The sequence below is a fragment of the Manis pentadactyla genome, chromosome 3 (assembly GCF_030020395.1).
Source record: "Manis pentadactyla isolate mManPen7 chromosome 3, mManPen7.hap1, whole genome shotgun sequence".
Taxonomy (NCBI): Eukaryota; Metazoa; Chordata; class Mammalia; order Pholidota; family Manidae; genus Manis; species Manis pentadactyla.
In genome coordinates, this window is record NC_080021.1 from 71283865 (window position 1) to 71306650 (window position 22786).

Below are 22786 nucleotides of genomic sequence, written 5' to 3' on the forward strand. Positions count from 1 at the left end.
AGTTCTTTATATATTTTGGATGTCAACCCTTTATTGGGTCTGTCATTTATGAATATATTCTCCCATACTGTAGGGTACCTTTTTGTTCTATTGATGGTATCCTTTGCTGTACAGAAGCTTTACAGCTTGATATAGCAGTGGCCTTCTTATCACTTGCTTTTTGTATTGTATTCAAAACGTCTCTTCCTGGCTTTAATACATTACTGAAATGTAAGAGAGAGTAATGTTATTTGTATATATATGTGTGAGAGAGAATACAGCATGGGGTGTGCTGTTTAGTTTGAATGTTAAACCACTTGTGAGTTTTGGCCTTTGCCCTCCTGTCTCTCCCATTTGTGAGCCTAAAGATTTGGTTTTGCCATCTTCTCTTCTCTCCTTGGGTAATCTTACTCCCCATGTGGTCTTGATTAGTACAGGATTACTCCCAAATCCCTCTATCCAGCCCACCTCTCTTCCAAGGACTTGAGACCAGCAAACCCAGATACTGAATGAACACTTCAATTTAGTTGTTCCTGGGGCAGTTAAGCCTTTCCTGAACCATCAAAGCAATCAGTCTCTTGAATACCATCACCGTTCTTTAGTCCCATGAATACTACCCTAATCTAGGCCATCATCTCATTCTGGATCAAGGCAATAATAGCCTTTTTACAGATCTCTAGAAGACTGAAGTGTTCCACGGTGTTAAGCCATTCCATACACTGGGGCCCAAAGTGTTTTTTCCAAAATACAATTTGTGTTATCACTCTACTAAACAAAACCTTTTGGTGGTTTTCCATTGTTCTTTGTATGTAGCTCAGAATCCTCAATACAGTTAACAGAGTCCTTGTCACTTTTCTAGTCCCATCCCCTCACCTCTCCCAACTTCAGTTTACACCCTGGCAAACTAGTTATAGCAGTTCTTTTGTAGAGTCTCCAGGGTTTTCTACCTAGGCAATCATACTGTCTACAAATAAAGACGGTTTTTATTTTTCCTTTATAGTTTGAATGCCTTATGTTTCTTTTTGGCTCTGACCATAAATACTGTGTTGAAATGGTAGAACAGATGTCCTTACCTTGTTCATTGTTATAGGGCAAAGCTTTTAGTTTTTTATTGCTAAGTATGATGGTGGCTGTAGGTTTTTCCTAGATGTCCTTTATCAGGTGAGAAAGTTTCCTTCTTTTCCAATTTGTGTTTATCATAAATGGGTATTGAATTTTGCTGAATACTTTATCAGTTGAAATTACTATATGATTTTTTTCTTTTTATTCTATTAATAAACTGAATTACATGTATCTTTTTTTAACATTAAACCAATTTTGGATTTTTGGGGGAACTATTTAGTCATAATGTATTTCCTTTCTATATATTGTTGTATTTGGCTTACTAATATTTTCTTGAAGACTCTTGTTTATATGTTTATAAGGGATTTGGTCTTTGGTTTCCTTTTCTTGTAAGATCTTTGTGTGGTTGTGGTATCAGCTGGTTTTTAGCAATTTTATTGTGTGTATCTTGGTGTGATTTTCTTTGCCTTTTTCCCACTTGGGTTTCATGGAACTTCTTTGACAAACCCCATCTGGATTGAGAGTTATCTTTAAATTTGGAAAATGTTTAGGTAATTTCTATTGATCTTCTCTTCAATAGTTAAGGCCAACTGTGTGTGTTTTATTTTAGATATTTTATTTGTCAGCTACAAGTGATCCATTTTTTTTAGAGTTTCAATTTCTTTTATCAATGTGTGCCTGTTTTCCTTAGATCTTTGAATATATTTATAATAAGATGTTTTTTTAAGTCCCTGTTTGCTAATTCCATTGTCTTGATCATTTCTGTGTTTGTTTTTATTGACTGTTTCCCCCTCCGGTTTGGATCACATTTTCTTGTTTATTAACTTAATTTGTAATTTTGTCATCCTTAAAAGAGTGCTGAATTGTGATCTGGCAATTTAGTTACTCCTTTTCAGCATATTATAAGCTTTGTTAGTGTGTGGGTCTAGAGAAGTGCTGTTCAATACAACTTTCTGTATTAATGCCCTAAGGTATGCCCTTGTATGCCCTTCTCCTAAGTTATGACATTTCTGGGGTCTCTGGAATGTCCCAGGTACTCTGTGGGAGCTCTTCACAGTGGCTGGTGGGACTCAAATTTTGTCTCCCAACTCCCCTGTAATAGTTTTTTCCCCTGGTAATTGTTTTTTTTTTTTTTCCCCTGGCCTCAAGGAATTTCATCTTACTTATGCCAGCTTAGTATTCAGCGAAAATCTCAAGGAAGGGCCCTCTTTTGGACTTCGGGAACCCAATTTTCTTCACAGCTCTTTCTCTTTTGTACTGAGGCCTACACATTCCAAGTGCCTCAGCCTCTTGGAACGCCAGTCTCTGAGTCAGTTATAACACTGGAGAGTCTTAGAGTTAATTGGTAGAGACCTTTAAGGTCGTTTGTTGTAGCCTGCCCCACAGCCTCCTTGACAGAGGCTAGTTTGAAGCATCTCCTTTCAATTTACATGGTTCTAATTGTAGAAAGTTCTTAGAAAGTGATATTGAGTCGAATTGTGTTCTCCACAAACTTCCTGCCCATTGCTCCCACTTCCTCCTTCTGTGGTTTCACAGAATAAAGCTAAGCTCCTAAGGTTATTTTATCTTACAGCTGTTTAACACATTGCCTCCTTTTTTATTTCTTTGCCTAAAGCATCTCACTTCATAGTACTATTTTTCCTTATGTATTATCCTTAAGTGCATTTAAAAATGTCATGCATATGCACATTTCCAGTGTGATACTCAGAACTAAGTCTTATAAATGTGGCCTGTATTGAGTGAGAATAGTGGAGCGTCCTTCACCACGGGATGCTTATCTAATGCTCGTGCCTCCTAAGATTGATTGCCTGTAACTTACTGTCTTATTAACTTAGAGCTTAAACATTCTGACCTTTTTTTTTAAGGAAACAGTTTTTAAATCCATTTCCAGTATTGTTCTATACACATGAAATTTATTTTATATCAAAATGCAGGCTTTATTCATTTTTTAAGTTATGTTGTAATTAAGCATGCAGGCTTACCCTTGTGTTTCGTATGCAGATTTGATATGCATTTGACTGATCTGCACCCCAGAAATAAACTGTGGAACAAAACAGGGTCAAATGCACAGTTCTGTTAGTAACCTCTAGCATTACTCCACTGCTTTGATATCAAGTACTCAAAACTCTGGGCACATTTGTTTAGTTAGCTAGGAGTCTGCCTAACTGTGATATGAGGCTCACATTGCTCTGTTTTGTTGTTAAAGATGCCACCAGAGATTGTGTACAGCCTTGCTGAAATTAAGGTGTCCCATGTCTGACATTCTCTTGGTCTGTTGTGTTAGTAGACCTACATTTACAGTATTCACATTGAATACTCCTTTTCTAATCCCAAACTTTACAGATCTACACTATCATTTTTTTCTTCTGGAAATTTCCACTTCTTCATAATTTTTATTACATTATGAACAATGGTTTGATAAGCAGATCTCTAAGTTCTATTAAATTATAAGATGTAGTTTTCTGTATTGGAAGACTTGAATATTTATAAAATGCCAAGGTGTTTTTATTACTTCCTTCATACTAGGACTAATCACATGCCCATTGCCATCAAATACTGGGATACTGTGTAAGAAAAAAGCTAATTCAGAACTCTAAATTAAAGTATGACACAAAGGTCTTAAATTGACTGGTAAAACTCTCATGTTTCCATAGTTTTTAAATAATGATTCTTAGTTATCAGAGCTTAATTTTTCATTAGTTTCTTATCTCTCGAAATTCATATCATTTGAAGAATAATAAAATCTGAAATGTGGTTTTTAGTAAAAGAAACAAAAACATGCCTTGATTTATTGTTATTAAAATTAGCTGGAATTCAAAATGATAGGAGCACAACTGTAGTGTTTTTGCTACAGTGTTCACATTTTTCTGTTATAAATTTGGTTATTGTTTTATACAGACCCAACATTTGTGTAAAGAACTCTGGGATAGGCTATTTCTGTCCATGAGATTCCAAAATTACAGGCACTGATGTCAATGCAGATGAGGTTAGCCAAATTTGGTCAAGAGAGGGACATGCTGAGTCTCTATATGGACAGCTAAAGGTTAGTGCCAGGATTGACAGGTGTCCTGTGGGTGGCAGAGAGCCCCATAAAATTTACACTTGGGTTACTTCTCTAAGGCACAATGATCAAAGTCATACCTTTTCTTCCTATTGATCACACTCCTAAAATAGTGATGTCTGCTTGTAATACCTTCATTTTTCAGGTACTAGTTTTTTAAGCCTCTGAAAGGTAAAACATTTTATACTTTCTTCTTATGGTATAAAATTCTATTTTAAAAGTTCACCTGTGTCCTACACATTAATTTTTCTGGTAAAGTGATTTTTTTTGTCACACTGCCACGATTCAGTTAAGACTTTAAAAAAGATTTTAAAAGTTAATGTAAAAGAATACATTTGTTATTAGTGTAAAATCGGCAGCTATTTCTTTATGGATAATAAATTACATAATTTGATCTGGAAAGATTAACTTTTGGGAGAATTATCTAAGAAGCTATGTTGTTAAAGAGTGTTTATACTAATTTTTTAAGCGTTTTTAATTTCACCTTACTGAAATTTTTTTGTTAAGAGAAACCTTGTAACTTACCAAGGTAAATTAGTAGTAAATAGTTCTCTCAAAATAAGAAAAAGTTTTGAAGTCATTAGGTTCATACCATTAAGAAAGTTAAGTGTACTTGTTTTAAGAAAAATCTGTATTGCCTGAGATTTTTTTAAGATTTGAGTGATGTACAGATGTAAAGCAATGGAGGATTTATAAACCTCAGTGGCTATTTCTCTTCAATAGGAAATTTTCTGATTGAAGGGATTTCTTGATCATCTTGTCATTTCAGTGTCAGATAGTAGAAATTTTTAGAAGAGGATGCTGGGGAGCTGTTTTAGGGAGTCAGCGTGTTCCTTAGTGTGGAAAATGGAAGTCAGGACTCCAGCACTACTAGGCATCTGAGGGCACTGGGCAAGCCCAGCACCAAGCTCCTTTCATGGACCATTGTTAAGCCTAAAGTTGGGGTGGAGTAGAGTGGTTAGGTCATTAGCGTCCTTAGGTCTTAAATTTTAATTCTGATTTAGCTAAGATTCATTCAGAGCGTACTGTGAGCTAGGTATTCTTTTATAGATGTTACTTGACTCCTGTGGAGGGTAGGAAAATAAGGCCCAGAGAGGTGGTAACTTGACCAGGGTTACTGAGCTCTTGGCAGTAAAGCTGGAAAATCAACCCAGGCTCTTGTCTCCAAACCCAGTACAGCTTTGAGATGGTAGAAGTATTCTCCACAGAAATTCATTTAAACTAGAGAACTTTTAGGATGGCCTTTCTTACTTTTTTTTTTGTTTTGTGTCTCAGTTCTGATTCTTTTGCTTATCTCCTTTTCAGTCCTAATCTATTCAACTAAAAGATTATTGAGCTCACCATTAATCAAAAAGACATTTATAAAAATATTAAAGTAAAACAAAAATAACAGCCTTGAATTTGCTTCTCAAAACATGACTCTTTAAGCAGCTGATTGGAAGGGAAGTGTGAAGATGGAAAGTATCCCTGAGCTAAGCTGCATGGTGTGGTGGGCTAATTTGGAGTGTACAGCACAAGTTAGAGGAGCAGGTAATGACCTCAAGTCTGTTTTAGCTCGTGACCCAGGCTACATGGCCTCTTACTCATGATCACCAGCCTACCAGCCTTTCTCCTGAGAATTGGGCTAATACACATTTGCTGCTCTGCCCTACACCTGGGCATCCTTCAGGTTTGATAACTGGAACCTTATGGGAATAAAAGAATGATCAAAGACCTGTACAATCTCATGTCACACCTAAATTTCATGACAAAATAAAATTTTCTCAATTTGTTCAAGGATTGCACTACAGCTTGCTACTTCATGAGCAGGAAGAGAGGTACATAATGTATAATGTATAGTGAGAAATTTATGTTAGAAGTAGTTTCAATTTAGGAAGATTTTGAGTTAGACCTCTGAATTTAATTTATGCTTCATTTTGGCAGGTCTAGAATTGACTTTTCTTTTAAATAAACTCTTTGTACTGAGGATTGAATAGTGAAAATAGCATTAGTATTTGAACTATTGGGACTATTTTCAAATATTTTAGTACCATCCTTTGTGTATAGTTGATTCATTGTCATGGACTGCAATCCAGACACAGTTTTGTCAGTCTGAGTACTTCCCAGCCAGTCCTCTTCTCTGCAACTCCATCACCCGGTCCAGGCTATCCTTACATCTCTCCTGGACTGCTGCAGTGGTCTCCTTATCACCCGCCCAAACCCTCCCCCAACAAACTATTCTTGACCAAAGCCTAAAATTCGTCATCTGGTTGAAAGGGACTTTTAGGACAAAGACAGAACACCTTTATGGGGGCCTCCAGTCTGGCTCGCATTCCAGTCTCCCCATCTCTCCTACTTACTGTGCTTGGTTTTGTCTGTCACTCAGCTGTCATGTGTCAGTCTTCACAGATCAGTCTTCCCATTCTCTTCGTGTTCTTGCCCCTTCATTTCAGCTTAGGGACATTTCAGGGGCTCTGGGGAAAAGTCCCCTTACCTCTCTATTAGCTCAGACCCAGACTTTGTTGGCAGGTCCTATATCTTCACTTAATGGCACTTGTTAGAGTTGCAATTTTATATTTTTTGGCAAATTTTGATTAATGTAGGCTGATGAAACTGTAAGCTTCACAAGGGCAGGAGCCATATCTGTTTTTACTCAGTGATTACACCCCTGGCATCTAGCATAGGGCCTGGTGCATAGTTTCATCTTAATAAGTATTTGCTGAACACTTGAATGAAAGATTTATAAAAGGTTTTTTTCTCAGAGGTACTACCTGCAACTGGTGGCTGTTACAAGATCATGAAGCTGGAGGAGTATATAGGCACAGGCTATTAGAAACACACAGCCAAAAGAAGGAGACATCTACCAAAAATACTGTAATTTAAGCTAGACTGTATTTGATGCTTGGTACTAATATACTCTAAATTGTCTAAAAATACACCTTTAGACTGACCTTTGTCAGTCAAAATCCAAAATGAGTTAATTGTAATGTTAAATAGCACAGACAATACTTACTAAAGGCTCTGACATTCATAATGTAGCCTGTGTCTAAAGGAAAAAACTCAGAGTTAAAAGTTGAAAAGATAGACTAAAAAGCATTACTATTTGGAAGTGCCAGGACATTATATCTGGGAAGCTCGTCTGTGTAAAAGAAATGAGGAAATTTTTTGTACTGCCAAACATTTTTGAAAGTATTTTCAAAGCACTATGTTAGTATCAAGACTGTGGAAGTGTTTGGGGCTAGCCTGAAACCTCTTTCGGCTACATTTTCTGAGACCGTTAGATCAGCCATCACTAAGGTTTCTTCTTTTCCTCTTCCAACATTACTGACAGTGCTCTACCCCAGCCCTGGGTTGTGACATGAAGCACGCGCTGGGGAAGAAGGCTGGCTGGCAGCGCAGGCTCAAAGGGGTCAGGTGATCGTTGTTTGACGGCAGCTGCTTGAGGTTCACGGCAGTCAGTGTCCACTCGCTTCTGCCTCAGGACAGCTGGTTATCATCAAACTCCTAACTCATTGCCTGCTGGGAGGCGAGGGAGACTATGCAGCGGGCTTTTGATTGATCCAATGGGAATTACACTGATCTGGTGTCTGGCTTTGGTTCTTATCAAGTGGGTTGCCTCTAAGGTAGGCCGTCTTTACTTTTAGGGTGGTGACACTCATCATTTGTTTGTGTATTTGGTAGAAATGAAATTGCTAGTTGAGTTTCTTCTTTTGCCTCAGTTTTTATTTCTTTGATTAAAAGAGCTATGAGTTTTACCTGTCAGCTGAAAAGCTTAAAATTACTGTGTGAAATTTTTATTCTCCCATCTCATGCCTCCTAAAGGGCTTTTTGTGTTATGATTTCTTGGTATCAAAGTAGGTTTCCTCAGTAATATTCCCTTAAAGTTCTTTATAATTAAAGAAATTCACCTTTTAAGGTTATAAAATATTTTAACAACTTAAGACTTTTGGTGTACATATTTTAAATACTCTTTTTTGGAGATCAAGTATTTATTAATGCTTGTATATTTAAAGTATAATTGTTGAGGATTTCTAAACAATTATAAATTTTTAAAAAACTAAATACCATTCTCTGTCATGTTCTCTCATAATGTCTTGCTGCTATTAAAATGTATGCCTCACTTGTACAATATATTGAAACAATGTAAGATTATTATATATTTGTTGTTTTTTGAAGTCTAATTCTAAACATCAGGCTTGAGAAATGCTTGATAGAATGCTAGCCATTTGCCATCGGACAAGAGCCTAAAACTAAAGTAGAAAATGTTTAAAATTATGCTATTGGAAATTTTTCTATGCTTGTGTAAAATGATTATATCTTTCATCCCACATACAGCTTTTTCTTCCTGTATTTAGAAATAGAAGAGTATTAACTTAAAATTTATAAGGCCATCACTATTTGCTGAACAACACAAAGCTTCTGTAAAGTCAACTTTCTTTTTTAAGTCAAGTTTTAATCCCTGATACATGATTTCTCAAGTATGTGCTTGTTTTAAGCATAATTGTCTCTTTAAGTAGTCCTGTTTTCTTGGTGAAAATGGTTGAAGATATCTCTTAAAAAACAATATACTCAAGTTTTTAAAATCCTGTGTTTTCTAAGTTAAGAATTAATTTTGTTGCACTGACAGCTATTTACTCATTTTTAAAGGATTAGCTGCCAGGTTACTGAATGAAGGTCAGGTTAATATTAATCATGCGTTAGTTGAATTGTGGATGTTTTTCAGCGACTTACTTTTTTTTATAACCACCAACAAGGTTTAAATAGAAAGAATGTTAATATTTTAATTTTGTGACTTTTCAAAAAAATTGTGGTTTGCATTGGGAAGAATAGCGGGGAGACCATCAGTGCAGTGTTTTAGTAGGAACTCAAATATCAGAATGTTTTCTAACATGTAAAATGAATATGATATACCCTGAAAAAGCTCATTTTACTGTATCAGAAAAAAACCCTGCTTTCAGACCTTTGACTGGGCTCCTCTTTTATAGTATGTTCCTCTTTTTTTTGGTAATTTTACCAAAAAATTTAGTTCACAAATGCACAAAACCGGGCCAATAAAACCTACTCTCATAGAAGACATGTCTGAAACAAAGCACCTGGAACATTTTCAGGCACAGAGTGGGAGCTCAGCAAGTGTTAGTTAATATATCACTACTTTTACCATGTAAGGGAAATACACATGCTTTTGCTCAATAGATCATTTTAGTGGAAAACTTGAAGAAGATAAAAACAGTGGCACTTTATTCAGTTTTTAAAAATGTGTGTCTTTAAAAGTTATGTGTTAACTAATACTGGAACAACTTTTATGCCTTTTGTCATTTACTTTGTAAGTCTATTCTTTTTTGGAATAGTGATTCACGCTGATTCAAGGTAAGCGAGTATCTTCGGAGGGCACTCAGGCCTCCTCCTAGCATGGCAGTAGATCCTTCAGAGCCTTACAATTTAACTTGTTTATGCTGTGCCTGTCAGTTTCTGATTAGCTCAGCCTCACCCACGTTTTGACCTATACTAGTTTGCTTTACAAGCTGTTCCCAGGATGGCTAAATTAGAAAAGTCACGAGTAGAAGCTTCTCAGTTATTTCCATTGACTGGTGAGGTGAGGTTGGACTGTGGATGATAGCCCAGAGTGTTTTATGACTGATAGTGTGGCACAAGATCTTATTAAAATTGTTTTATTAAAAATAAAATTTTATTAATATATAGCTTTTAAATGAGCATCTTTAAACAATATATGTTAAGTCTGTACTGGAGTATTGGTGTATAAAGCACATATAATTGTTTAAAATAATTGATTCTAATATGGAAACCAGATTTTTATAGTTCTAATTGAATTTTACTGTAAATAAAAATTTCATTGTTACAAATAATTTTTAGTGTATTTTTCCAAAATGAGTTATTTTATTCTACCTAGATTGCTTAATGAGAGATTTTAGTAACATTCATTTTAATCTTGGTCCATGAGGAGATAAATGAATGGAGGGTCATTCAGGATCATTCATTGATGGGTTCAGAAATATATTTTTTAAAGTCCATTATGTAAAAAAAAAATTTTGTCTTGTTTGGATTTATTTTGTAAGATTTATGTCTTGTGATTTAGTATGGCATTTAAGCCAAATATCTGTGGACCAGACTTAATCTAAATTAGTAATGAATAGATTAACTTGAATAATTTGCACATCCCTAAGTAATTTGTTCATATATATTTAAAATTAAATTCTATTCACCAAGGTTTTATTATGATTAATACAGACCCTACCATTTTCATATTGAAATTAATGCCTCCACAAATAAGTTTGAAGTGATTACCATAAACAAATTTAGTATGCCATAGTTATAATCTAGATTATGTTCATTACCCAGTTTTAGACTTACACTATTTTATTTAACAGAGAGCAGGTATTAGTCATTCTTTCTCAATCCTTAATATGTGAAGTGATAAATGAAATTTTGCCTTCCTAATCAGTGGCTGTTTTAGTAAATAGCCTTCCTACATTAAAAAATTAATAATGCCAACCACTGTCTTAACAAGGGCTGTTAGAGATAACAAGTTAAATTTAACAAGCTATTTATCCCAGTTGTTACTGGACACTATCAGGTTGGATAAGTATTGGCCCTGACAAGCTATTACACAATGATGATACCTGTAGTTTCATTAATATGGTTCGCTGATAGAAATATCTATTTCCATGTCTGCACTCTCCAGGCTAGTAGGTTTTCCTCTAATATGGCAATATTAAGGGGAGCCTGTAATCTAATAAAGTAAATATCTAATGAATGTGTGGAGTTTGAAACAGCAGGCATGAGTGGTGCCTCTTAATCCCAAGTGATTACAGTGGCTGTTTGCTCCAAATAAATAGTTTACTGTGAAACACTGCAGTAGGCTTCCTTAGGATACTCTGTTGGTGGAAGACACTGGAAGCATGCTGCCACCAGGGGTGTGTTCTGCATGATATAGTCTCGTGGGATTGAAATTATGCTTTTCTTCATAGGTTTCTTTGTAGTTGATTGTTATTTAATTTTAATTTGATTTATTTTGTGACTATGTAATAGCTACACATGCTACAAAGTTCAAAAGCTATACATTGAAAAGCCCTCCTACCTCTGCTCTACCATCTTAGAGGCAACCAATGTTGAAAATTAGAATTTTATTTTTGTTTGAATTATTGTTCCTTTTACATTTCATGAACTCTTAGTTCCTGTTTTTTTAAGGATACATAAATTTGCATAAGAGTTTGATAATTTTCCTTAAATGCTAACTATTGTGTAGATAATAGCTTAATGATTTGGGGAGTTGGTTTTGCATAGTAAAGCCAAATGAGGGCTATTAAGTAAATTTTTTTTAATAATAGTGAAAAGCATGATTTTCCTTGAGATTTCTAGGTATATGTTGAGGAGTTACAAATCTCATGTCAGAGTTTTATAAGTGAACATCATTAATCTGACATGTAAAAATCCTACCTTGTTGCATTAATGTGTAAGTGTACTTCTTTTGTTAATGAAGTCAAACATCATTTTTTTGTGCTTATTGGTTTATTTCTTTCCTATAAATACTATATTTACATCCTACTTGTTTTTCTATATTACCATCATTTTCTAATTGATTTGTAAGGCACGTCTTATTTTTCCTTTTCCTTGTCCTTTTTAGTTATAGTAGAGAAAACTAGCCCTTTGTCCTATTTGAACTCGTTTTTCTTGGTTTAAGATTTGTCTTTTGCCTTTGTTTATGATTTATTTTACCATACATAATTTAATTTTTAAGTGGCCAAGTGATACAGTTTTCATGACTAATGGATTTTATAGAACAGTTTGAAAGGCCTTTTCTACTTTAAGATTTTTTTAATGCAATCCTGTTTTCTAATATTTTCATGCCTTAATTTTTTACATTCAAATTTTTGTTCCAAGTGTAATTTATTTTGGAGTAGGCAGGTAGAAACATAGCCTTATGTTCTTCCAGATAGGAACCGTTTAGTATTTTTAAATTAAATGTTTTCCCCATACATCTTTTAATTTATATCATATACCAAATTCTTATATATTAGATTAGATTCTAAATTACCTATAGACTATTTTGTCTATTTCTTTGTAGTGTCACACTACTTTATTAATAGTTCATAGCACTAGTTTTATTTATTACTATTTTTTAAGACTTTCTTACCTGTTCAAGTATTAGATCACTGACAGTGTGTTAGGCACTATTCTAAACATTGGGATTTATTCTAGATCTGGGGACACAACAGTGAGTGAAATCCCTACCTCCACAGAGCTTAGATTCTAATAGGTTTAGTCAGATTTATCTTCTAGCTTTTTGAGTCTGTCTTTATATCAATTCCATTTTTCATTAACATATTCATCAACTTACACATATTATTCTTTTTTGCAACAAATGTTTTTTTATTTGCGATAATGCATTCAATCATTTATTTATCAAATATTTATTTTAGTATCTACTAAAAGCTATTGTTTCAGGGACCAGGTTTACAGTGGTAAATAGGACAGACACAGTTTCCGCTCTTGTGGCTTTTATTTTAGAAGAAACAAATTAACTTGAGCTAAGAGCTCTACCAAGCCTGAAAGTAGGGAACTGTGGAAGAGGGTAACTCTCAGATGGCTTTGGATTTGGTAGTCAGGGAATGTCTCTCTGAAGTGATGACATGTCATCTAGAAGCTCAGAGGTAGGCAGGGAACAGTGTTGGAGCAGTCCTGGGCAGAGGAACAAGTATAAAGACTGTACATTTGACCTGGTTGAGGAAAACAAGGAGGACAGTGTGGCTGATTGTGGTGATGAAGAGAGGGTAGGGGAGGACAAGAGGACCAAGGGTTGTCAGATCATGGAGCCTTTAGAAATCAGAGCTTGGTGTTTCGGCTTTATTCCATTGGAGGATTTTGAGCAGTAGCTGAAATGTTCACTCTTATGTCTGTGAAGAGTGGACTGGGGATCAAGCGGTGCAGTGGGAAAACTGGTCAGCATCCCATTTAAGGAGCCTGAGGCAGAATGTGGAAGTGCAAATAGAGGAAGGGAGATGAGTGTGACAGTTGAGTTGGCAGAACTTGCTAGGGGTGTTTCAGCTCATATTTTTTTTTGTTTTGTAAGTATATTTTAACTTTGCAGTATCTGTTATCTTTTATACTAGTTTTATTGAAATATTCACATACCATACAATTCACCCATTAAAATGTGTACAGTTCAGTTATTTTTAGTATATTCACAGACTTGTGCAGACTTTACCATGATTAATTCAAGAACATTTTCATCAGTGTACATTGAAACCCTATATACTCATTAGCATTTTCTCCCTATTTCCCCCCAACTCTAGGCAACCCCCAATCTACTTTCTGCCACTATGGGTTTGCCTATTTTGGATATTTCCTATAAATGGAACCATGCATGCTGTGGTCCTTTGTGACTGACTGGCCCTTTTCACTCAACACACTGTTGTTGTCAAGGTCCGTCCATGGTGTAGCATGTATCAGTACTTCATTCCTTTTGTGTCTGAATAATACAACATTGTATGGATCTACCACCTTTTATTTATCTATTAGTTAGTTAGTAGACATTTGAGTTGTTTCCAGTTTGGGGCTATTATGAATAATTTTGGAAGATATTTTTTATATGTTTATTTTTAAACACAGATATATTTTAAAGTCTTCAGTGGCACTCTGTGTTTTGTTTTATAGGTTAAATGTTTTCTCAAATTTTTGAGTACACAAATTACATTTTAAAAATTACCGTATTTCTTGCTAGCCTCTGGGACATTTGGTTGTCATTTTGTTTTGTGTATTTTTAGCAAGTAGGTTTCTTCAGATGTCTGATGATTCTCTTTGTTTATTCACTTATGTTTAAATGAAGAGAATAATAAAGTACTTAGGCCATGTCTCTTCTTTACTTCTACTCTGTAGGAGTTCTCTTCCCACGTGGGCTTATCCTGACATTAAATTTCCATCTACTGCATGTTCTTCATTCTTTATCCACTTTTTTGTAGCAGTACTTAACAATATTGTATCATAATTATCTGTCTTCTTCACAACTAGAGATTTCAAGGGTAGATGCCATATCTAACTTAATTTTGTATGTCAACTTCTCTTGCTCGGTGCTTCACAGATAATAAGTATATATTTGTTGAATTGTACATTATATCACATTTAATTGTCACACATTAAAAATGCATGTCTTTTTTTCTAGAGGCGTGGAGCTATATCCTATGACAGTTCTGATCAGACGGCATTGTACATTCGTATGCTAGGTAAGCATTTTTTTATTCTGTACCAGTATTAGTTATTTTGATATCTACAGTTGAGATTGGGATATCTTTCATTATATAGCTTTTCATCATTGTTTGTAGCAAAAATAATCTTTTACTTTGAAGTCTAAAGTCTGAAAACCAATATTGAATGATATGAATAAAGAGTCATCTTATTTCTTTTTTTAAGTTTTTTTCTTTGAAATACCTTTTATTGTGTCAAAAAGAGTTCATAATAGGGAAGAGTTCCTTTTTTCTTTTTGTCTTTCATGACATTAATGTTTTTGAAGAGTCCCAGTCATTTATTTTGTTGTGTCCTTCAGTTTGGTTTGCCTGGTGTTTCCTTACAGTTATATTCAGATTAGGTACTTTGGGCAGAAATTCAACAGAATCCACAGTACATTTGATCAGGAAGCACCAGCCATCAGTTGGTTCCTTACTGGTGACTTGAACTTTGTTCCCTGGATAAGTTTTTTATTTTTTATTTTTTATTAAGGTATTATTGATATACACTCTTATGAAGGTTTCGCATGAAAAAACAATGTGGTTACTACATTTACCCATATTATCAAGTCCCCACCCATACCCCAATGCAGGCACTGTCCCCAGTGTAGAAAGATATCACAGATTCACTGTTTGCCTTCTCTGTGCTACACTGTTTTCCCCATGACTCCCACACCATGTGTACTAAACATAATACCCCTCAATCCCCATCTCCCTGCCTCCCCACCCACCCTCCCCACCCCTCCTCTTTGGTAACCACTAAGTCCCTTCTTGGAGTCTGTGAGTCTGCTGCTGTTTTGTTCCTTCAGTTTTGCTTCTTTGTTATACTCCACAAATGAGGGGATTCATTTGGCACTTGTCTTTCTCCTCCTGACTTATTTCCCTGAGCATAATATCCTCCAGCTCCATCCATGTTGTTGCAAATGGTAGGATTTGTTTCTTTCTTATGGCTGAATAGTATTCCATTGTATATATGTACCACGTCTTTTTTATCCATTCATTTACTGATGGACACTTAGGTTGCTTCCATATCTTGGCTATTGTAAATAGTACTGCAAAAAACATAGGGGTGCATATGTCTTTTTAAGTCTGAGAAGTTGTATTCTTTGGGTAAATTCCAAAGAGTGGGATTCCCGGGTCAAATGGTATTTCTATTTTTAGTTTTTTGAGGAACCTCTATATTGCTTTCTACAATGGTTGAACTAGCTTACATTCCCACCAGCAGTGTAGGAGGGTTCCCCTTTCTCCTCATCCTTGCCATCATTTGTTGTTCTTAGTCTTAAGAGAGTCATTTTAGAGTTGCAGGTTAATTGAGAAAACTTGGCTTAATAACTGGGAATCTGTCATTAGTACACAATTTTAAATTGCATCCTGAGTATTCATACAAAGAGTCTTAGATCTGTAGAGTTGCCAAATACTAAAGTAGATCTCCATGCTAATGTGGACAAAAGATGAGACCATGAAATACTTGATCCTGTCACTGGATCTATTTTGTTCTCAGCTGGCTATCAAGGAAGACCATTTATTGTGTTCTAGTCTCCATTGTTAAATTTTTAATGTATAGCTGAAGTCCGCAAAGTAAAATGCATTTAGATGTGCATATGTATATATAATTTTCTTTCTCTCTCTCTCTACCAGATTTATCTGTTCATCCATGCACTCTTTCACCACTTGTACCTTAGCTCACACTATTAAAAATGTGCTATTAGGATTTCCAACAGGCACATTTTCTCCTTTTTTCCTAGAGGAATTTTCCATGACTCCCCATCATAGGCTAAGAATTCCTCCCTCAACTTCCATTATCCTGAGCCATCTTTGTTCTTACTACTGGTCGGGTGTTTTGTATATTTCACTAATTCCTTTGCATACTCTTAAGCCTAAGTATTCTCCAGTGTCCCGTTTTTGCTCTTTTTCCTTTTTTTCCCTTTTAATTTACCTTGTGTGTCTTACCTGCCTCAGTTTCATTCTACTTGGGTACATATTTTTCCCTATGCATGTTCAGCTTTCCCTCTTTACTGTGTCCTTCTCTCTCAACAAATATGTTTAGGATTCTGTTCTCCTTAAAACAGAGCTTTACTTTAGGCTCCTATATTTTTTTTAACTCTGTAAAACATCTGTGCATGAGTGTATTATGGGCAGCTCACATTTAACATATCTAGTAAACAAGATTTGTGTTCCCAGGTCGGTTCATTTTGCAGCCTTTTGCCATCTCAGAAAATGTATCTCCTATGTTTTAGCTGTTAGGTCAGAAACCTTGGAGCGATTCTTAGCTTTTATTTCTTATACACTCCATGTGTACTTAATTAGCATGTCCTCTTGGCCAGTATCTTCAAAATACATCCAGAATTTCACTATCCCAGTGCTGTTACCCTCCCAATCTAAGACCTAGTTATTAACTTTTTATTATTAACTATAATCACATGGTTGTACATTATCTCTAGGACTTACTTTGCATAACTGAAATTTGTTGCCCTTGACCACATCCCCTCATATTCTCCTGCCCTGAGCTTTAGTTACGGACTCGTTCATAGCACTTGTCTTCCTGCATCTGCCTATATTCCTCTACTCAATTGTTGTCAACACAGCCAGGGTGAGCCTTTTCAAACATTAAGTTAAATCAATCTTATGCCTCTGTTCAGAATCCTCCAATGGTATTTTCTATTGTAGAGTAACAGCCAAAGCTGTTATAATGGCCCACGAAGGTCCAACATGATCTGGCCCTACTACCTCTGTGACCTCACCTCCCATCACCACCCCCACTCACCTCACTCCAGCCAGGCTGGCCTCTTGGCTTGGCCTTGCACATGCCAGGAATGCCCACATCTCCGAGGAATTGTGTGTGGTAATGCCTGGAAACCTCTGCCTCCCGACGGCCGGGCGCGTGGCTCCCTGCCTCGTTTGCTTCAGGCCTCCGCGCCTGCCTCCTCATTTGGTGAGGCAGCCTCTGACCGCGCTAGTGAGTCACTCCTCCCCAGTCCCTCCCGGCTTTAGTTTTCTCCATGTGACTTATTACCTACCATCTTTTGTAGAATGAAATTACTTATTTGTTTTGTTATTTGTCTCACTCCTTGCAAGGATAAGCTTCATGAAAACAGGGACTTTGGCTGTATTTCCAGTGCCTGACATGTAATGGGTACTCTGTAAACATTTTTTGTGGAATAAAAGAGTCACCACATGAGAGAGGTGATTAATTATTGTGAGGTGGACCCACAGTAGGTGACATGAGCCTTGGAGGAAATGCTCGTCTTATTAGAGAAACAGAGAAAGCGGGGAAGACTTCTAAATGAGTTAAGATTGCAAAAGAACAGGCAAAGGGACTGAAAACTAAAGGTGATGAACTCGGAGGCTGGGGAAGCATAGAGGGAAAAGTCCTGTCCTAGCAGCCCACAAAGCTAGGTTAAACAGCTAGCTCACCATTGACACTAGCTGTGTGACATGGGCATGCTGCTTAATTTCTTGAAGTCTTGGTTTCTTCATCTGTAAAGTGTGAATAAAATTCCTACCTCTCAGAGTTGGTTAGAGAATTAAATAAAATAGTGCCTGTAAGGCGCAAGGGGAGTGCCTGGTACATGGTTGCAGTGATTATTAAGGTCTGTGTGGAGAAGTAGATCCATGAGTCATATGGATACATATAGAAAAAACACTGAGCTTACAAAGACCAAAGTTTAATACCCAAGTAAAGGCCTTGGGTATACCCACTCTTGATGAGAGAAGAGAAAGCTGATTAAATTAAACATTCAAGGCAAATCTTTAACATTACTTTTCTGTACATTTATAAAATAGCAAGCTACTAAAGAATGGGTCATTTCTTTTCTATTTCTTCATATCCCTTATAGTCTGTAATATAGTGTTAGGCACAGAGTAAACAATTAATACTTGTTTCTCACCATGGCTTTTTAAAGTTTTGTGCTTAAGATTTTTTTTTTAACTGTGTGTCAGTAATAAGATATTAGGTTGGATTATCATATACCTGAGTCATCTTTCAGAAGGCTAACTATAAAATACGGATTATAATAATTATTATTGTAGGAATAGATTTAAAGAAAAACAAAGCTCCTCATCTAGCCTTACAACTCAGTACTGAAAATTTATAAACCCATTCAAATAAATCATCTCTTAACTACTTATTCCGTATATATTATTAGTAGGCCATTATTTAAGAGTATGATGACACTGGGCCTTTGTTGCATTTGGGAGCTTCTTCCCAAACGGCAACCTTTAGGTTAATGTTCTGTTCTTGATTTTGTTAGGAGATGTACGCGTAAGGAGTCGGGCAGGATTTGAATCGGAAAGAAGAGGTTCACATCCGTATATTGATTTTCGTATTTTTCATGGTAAGTGGGCATATATAATATTTCTGTCAGCCTTTCAGTAGACTTCAGATCTTCATAAGGTAATGTAATTTTCCAAGGGAAAAATAATACAAGAAAAACACTATATTATGTTTGGAATGTTTGGAATGGAGCAGAGTCATGATAAATGGCATTTTATTACTAGATAATCTTAATAAACGTTTAGAGGTGATTAGAATTGGAAAGTATTAAAATATGAAAGCTGATACAGTTTTTCTTCTTTCTAATTTAAGTGTGAAATTACTTCGGTACATTTTTTTCTTCTTTAAAAGTCTTTCTATTTTTTTAAAAAAAGTTTTACTCCAAATGTTTTTTCTTCACTACTCCAGGTAAAATATTTTTGTGTAAATGATGTTCTATAAAGGTATCATAGTTAACAACGTGTTATCCTTTTGGTTTATTTGAAAATACACATCATCTTTAAAGATGTCTGTGCAATGAATATTTTGAAAACAAACCTTGTGTGGGTCTGGCCCATAATGGAAAAAAAGGGGAAAAAAAGAACTTCTAAAATCCTTACATATTAAGCACATTAAATCTGTCTTGGGAGGAGTTTTCCACTTTTGGTAATATTGAATAAGTTATTTGGATTAACACTCCAATTAAAAAAATTAGCAAAAAGAGACAAAATATAAAGGACCTGTATTTGAGTGTATCAGAATGCTATTAAGGCAGAGTAATGAGCCTGACATTTCAGACTGCTTTTCCCATTATTAGCATCTGCTGATTCTGTGAAAGGTGGATGAGAAGCTGAGCAGAGTTTTTGATGAACACTTAAGGCTAGAGAGACACAAACCTTTGTTTATAGTTCTACAAGATTGGTCCAAGTAAACCCTCTGTGCTTAGCTTGGAACCCCAAAGGGCTATATACCTTAGAAGTAAATTCCAGCTTTGAGATAGGTCAATCAGTGATTAGATTAAGGTATGTGTGACTCAGTGTCTCTAGTCACCTACTAGAAGTAAATTTAATTCTCTTTGGAGGAAGGTGACATTACCCTAAGTCTCAAATTATATCTAAACTTTTTTTTCATATGCAATATTAAGCACTGAATTAAAAATAAAAAGGCATAAGGAGACAAGACAATGTAAGCAAGTAGGAAGAGGAAACAACAGACAGTAGAAATATCTATAGGGGATCCTGATAATAGAATTGTATATGGGCTTTAAAATAACTAAACATAATTAAGTTAATAGAAAAATCAAAAGAGAAAGAATTCAGAATTTTGGTAGAGAACCGAAAATTTTAAAAAGGAACCAAATGGAAGTTCTAAGACTAAAAAATACCATACCTTAAATAAGAACTCATTTATTGAATACAGCAAATAAGACCAAAATAAAGAGAGAATTGGTGAATTGGAATATAGGTTAGAAGAAAATATTTAGACTGACACACAATGAGGTAAACGTAGAAAACACAGGAAAGGCATATGGGATATGTTCCAGCTATCTGTTGCTCTGTACCTGTCAAGAATTGTGAAGGACCTAGGATTTTACCCTGTAAGCTAATAAGGTAGTCTGTTACTGCTTCCTGGATGCAATCAGTTGACATGACTCCTAGATCAGAAAAAGGACTTTATTACTCATGGTACAGCAAAGCAACATGGATATCATACTGTGTCATTTCTTCTAAACTGCACCTACTCCTCCCCACCATCCCACAATAGCAACATGGAGGAGTTTCTGTGGGTACTATGCACACAAGTGTGTTTGCATCACTTCAGGAGAATAAATGGACTTGGAGAATTTACCTAACATCCCTCACAGAAAGACTATTCTTTGTCCCAGAGAAAGATGTTACTTATGCCTCAGAATTGCTAGCTGCAAATACAACCCTGAGAAATGGCCCAGGTAAAAAATTGGTTAGGGCTTGGAATTCTTGGCACACTGAGCGAGAATGCACAGGGATATTTGGGGCCTGTGTGGAGGATTCTCTCTCCCAATAGGAACAAATGACCCCCAAACTTACTAAAATAAAACAACAACCTTTTTTTATACTCATAATTCTTAGGGTTAGGAATTCACTTAGGGGTGTATGAGGTTCAATTTGTGCTCCACATGTCTTCATCTCCAGCTGGGTTGGTTCAAACAGCTAACAATGCCTGGGATAGCTCCACTAGGTCCATATGTCTGAGACCTTGGTTCTTCTCCACATGTCATATCCTAGGGCTTAAACATCCGAGATGACTTCTGTACTCTTTTTATCTGGTCCAGGACTGGGATGGCTGGGATTTCTGGGGCTGGCTTGTATTTCTCTCTCTTCATAAATGGCCATTTCAGGGTAGCTGGATTTCTTACATGACAGCTGCCTTCCCCTAGAGCACGCATTCGAAGAGAGAGGAAGCTTCTGGTGTCTGATGTGTGGGCCTGGACACTGGTAAATCCTATTTTCTTATTCTGTTGATCAGCTATGTCACATGGCTTGCTCACACTCATGCACAGAGGACATAGACCCCACTTGTCAAAAGAAAACAAAGTTTTAAAAAAGTTTTAATCTTTTATCTTTACCCTGGCACAAAAGTTTTTGAAAAGATGATTAGGGTCTCAGGAGAGAGAGAGTGTAGCAGAAGTAATCTCTGAAAAGATGACTGAGAAATCTCTAAAGCTTGATAAAAGACATGAAGGTACAGATTCAAGAAGCATTTATGAATCTCAAGTACAGTAACATTAAAAGAAAAACATACCTAGGCGTAGCATAATATAACTGAAGACCAAAATCAAAAAGAAAATATTTAAAAGGTATGAGAGAAAAACAAAATATTACTTCAAAGGAATAACTATGAGATTGAAAGAAACAAATTGTTTCATTTTCAACAGAAACTAAGAGGCTAGGAGACAAAGGAAAGATAGGTCTGAAGTAATGGGAAAAAAATAACTGTCAAACTAAAATTGTTTCCACAAACTCTTCTAGAGAGTATGAGAAAAAAGGATATACTTCACAACTTACTGTGTAAGGCTGGCATAATCTTAATACTAAAACTTGACAAGAATATGACAAGAACAGAATGTTACAGCCAATATCACTTACAAATACAAATGAAACATCCCAAATAACACATTATCAAGTTAAATCTGCAATTTATAGAAAGAATAAAATATTTTGATCCAATGTATATTCTTTCAGAAATGTAAGGTTGGTTTAATATTCAAAAACCAGTTATGTAATTTACCACATTAATAGTATAACAAAGAAAAGTCATGGAAAGACCAATAAACACCAAAAAAGCATTAGATAAAATTCAACATTCATTCTTTGTCAAAACTCTGAGCAATCGAGGAATATAGAAAAATTTGCATGATCTGAAAAAGAGTTTCTACCAACCAAACATCACATTTAATGTTGCAGTATTAAAACTTTCTGAGATGAGAAATCAAGAATGTCACTTGCCATCTTTTCTATAGTACTGTTTTGGAGATCCTTGCCAGGACAGTAAATCAAGGAAAAGAAAAAAAAAGATAAAAGGATTGGAAAAAGAAGTATTTATGGATTGACATGATTGTATACTTAGAAAATTAACAGGATTACTGAGTTTAGCAAGTTTGCTGTACAGAGTCAATATTTAACTGTATTTCTATAAAGAACATAGATAAAAATTGAAATACATAATTTAAGTTTACATCAACAAAAGATCAAATATATGGAGACAAATTTAACAGAAGATGTGAATGACTCTACATAGAAAATAACAAGACATCGCAGGGAAAAATTAAAGGTGACCTAAATAAATGGAAGGATATTCATGGATTGGAAGATTCAGTGTTTTAAAAATGTCAGTTTTTCTCAAATTGACCCATAGCTTTAGTGAAATCATAATAAAAAAAATCCCAGCAGGTTTTTTCCTCCTTGGTAGAATCAACAAGCTGATTCTAAAACATAATAAAAATTGAAAAACCTAAAGTACTCAAGACACTCAGGAAAAAGTAGAACTATATTCTAGCAATTACTCCTCCCAAAATTTGAAAAAATTAAATTATGGTGTATTAAGTTTTCCAAGTTATGCTGAAAAGTCAGAGAAGACAAGGAATGGAATCTGATTTGGCAATGTAGAAATGGTGGTAGGGGAAACCTGATGATTTCGGTGAATTTAAGAGAAAATAGGAAGAGAGGAATTAGATGT

At 35.5% G+C, this 22786-nt stretch overlaps 1 protein-coding gene across 3 annotated transcripts in view; it reads left to right on the forward strand.

Moving 5' to 3' along the window:
- The window catches only part of PDE7A (phosphodiesterase 7A), a 131360-nt gene that overhangs the window by 45275 nt on the left and 63299 nt on the right, over positions 1-22786 (forward strand). For 2 of the 3 annotated variants that reach the window (XM_036907494.2, XM_036907498.2), the window contains exons 2-3: positions 14259-14319; positions 18570-18653. In XM_036907494.2, coding sequence (XP_036763389.1) covers positions 14259-14319; positions 18570-18653 — 145 coding nt within the window. Of the gene's footprint in view, positions 1-7644; positions 7705-14258; positions 14320-18569; positions 18654-22786 lie in introns of those variants that run through there. The other variant, XM_036907495.2, reaches the window with a different exon arrangement.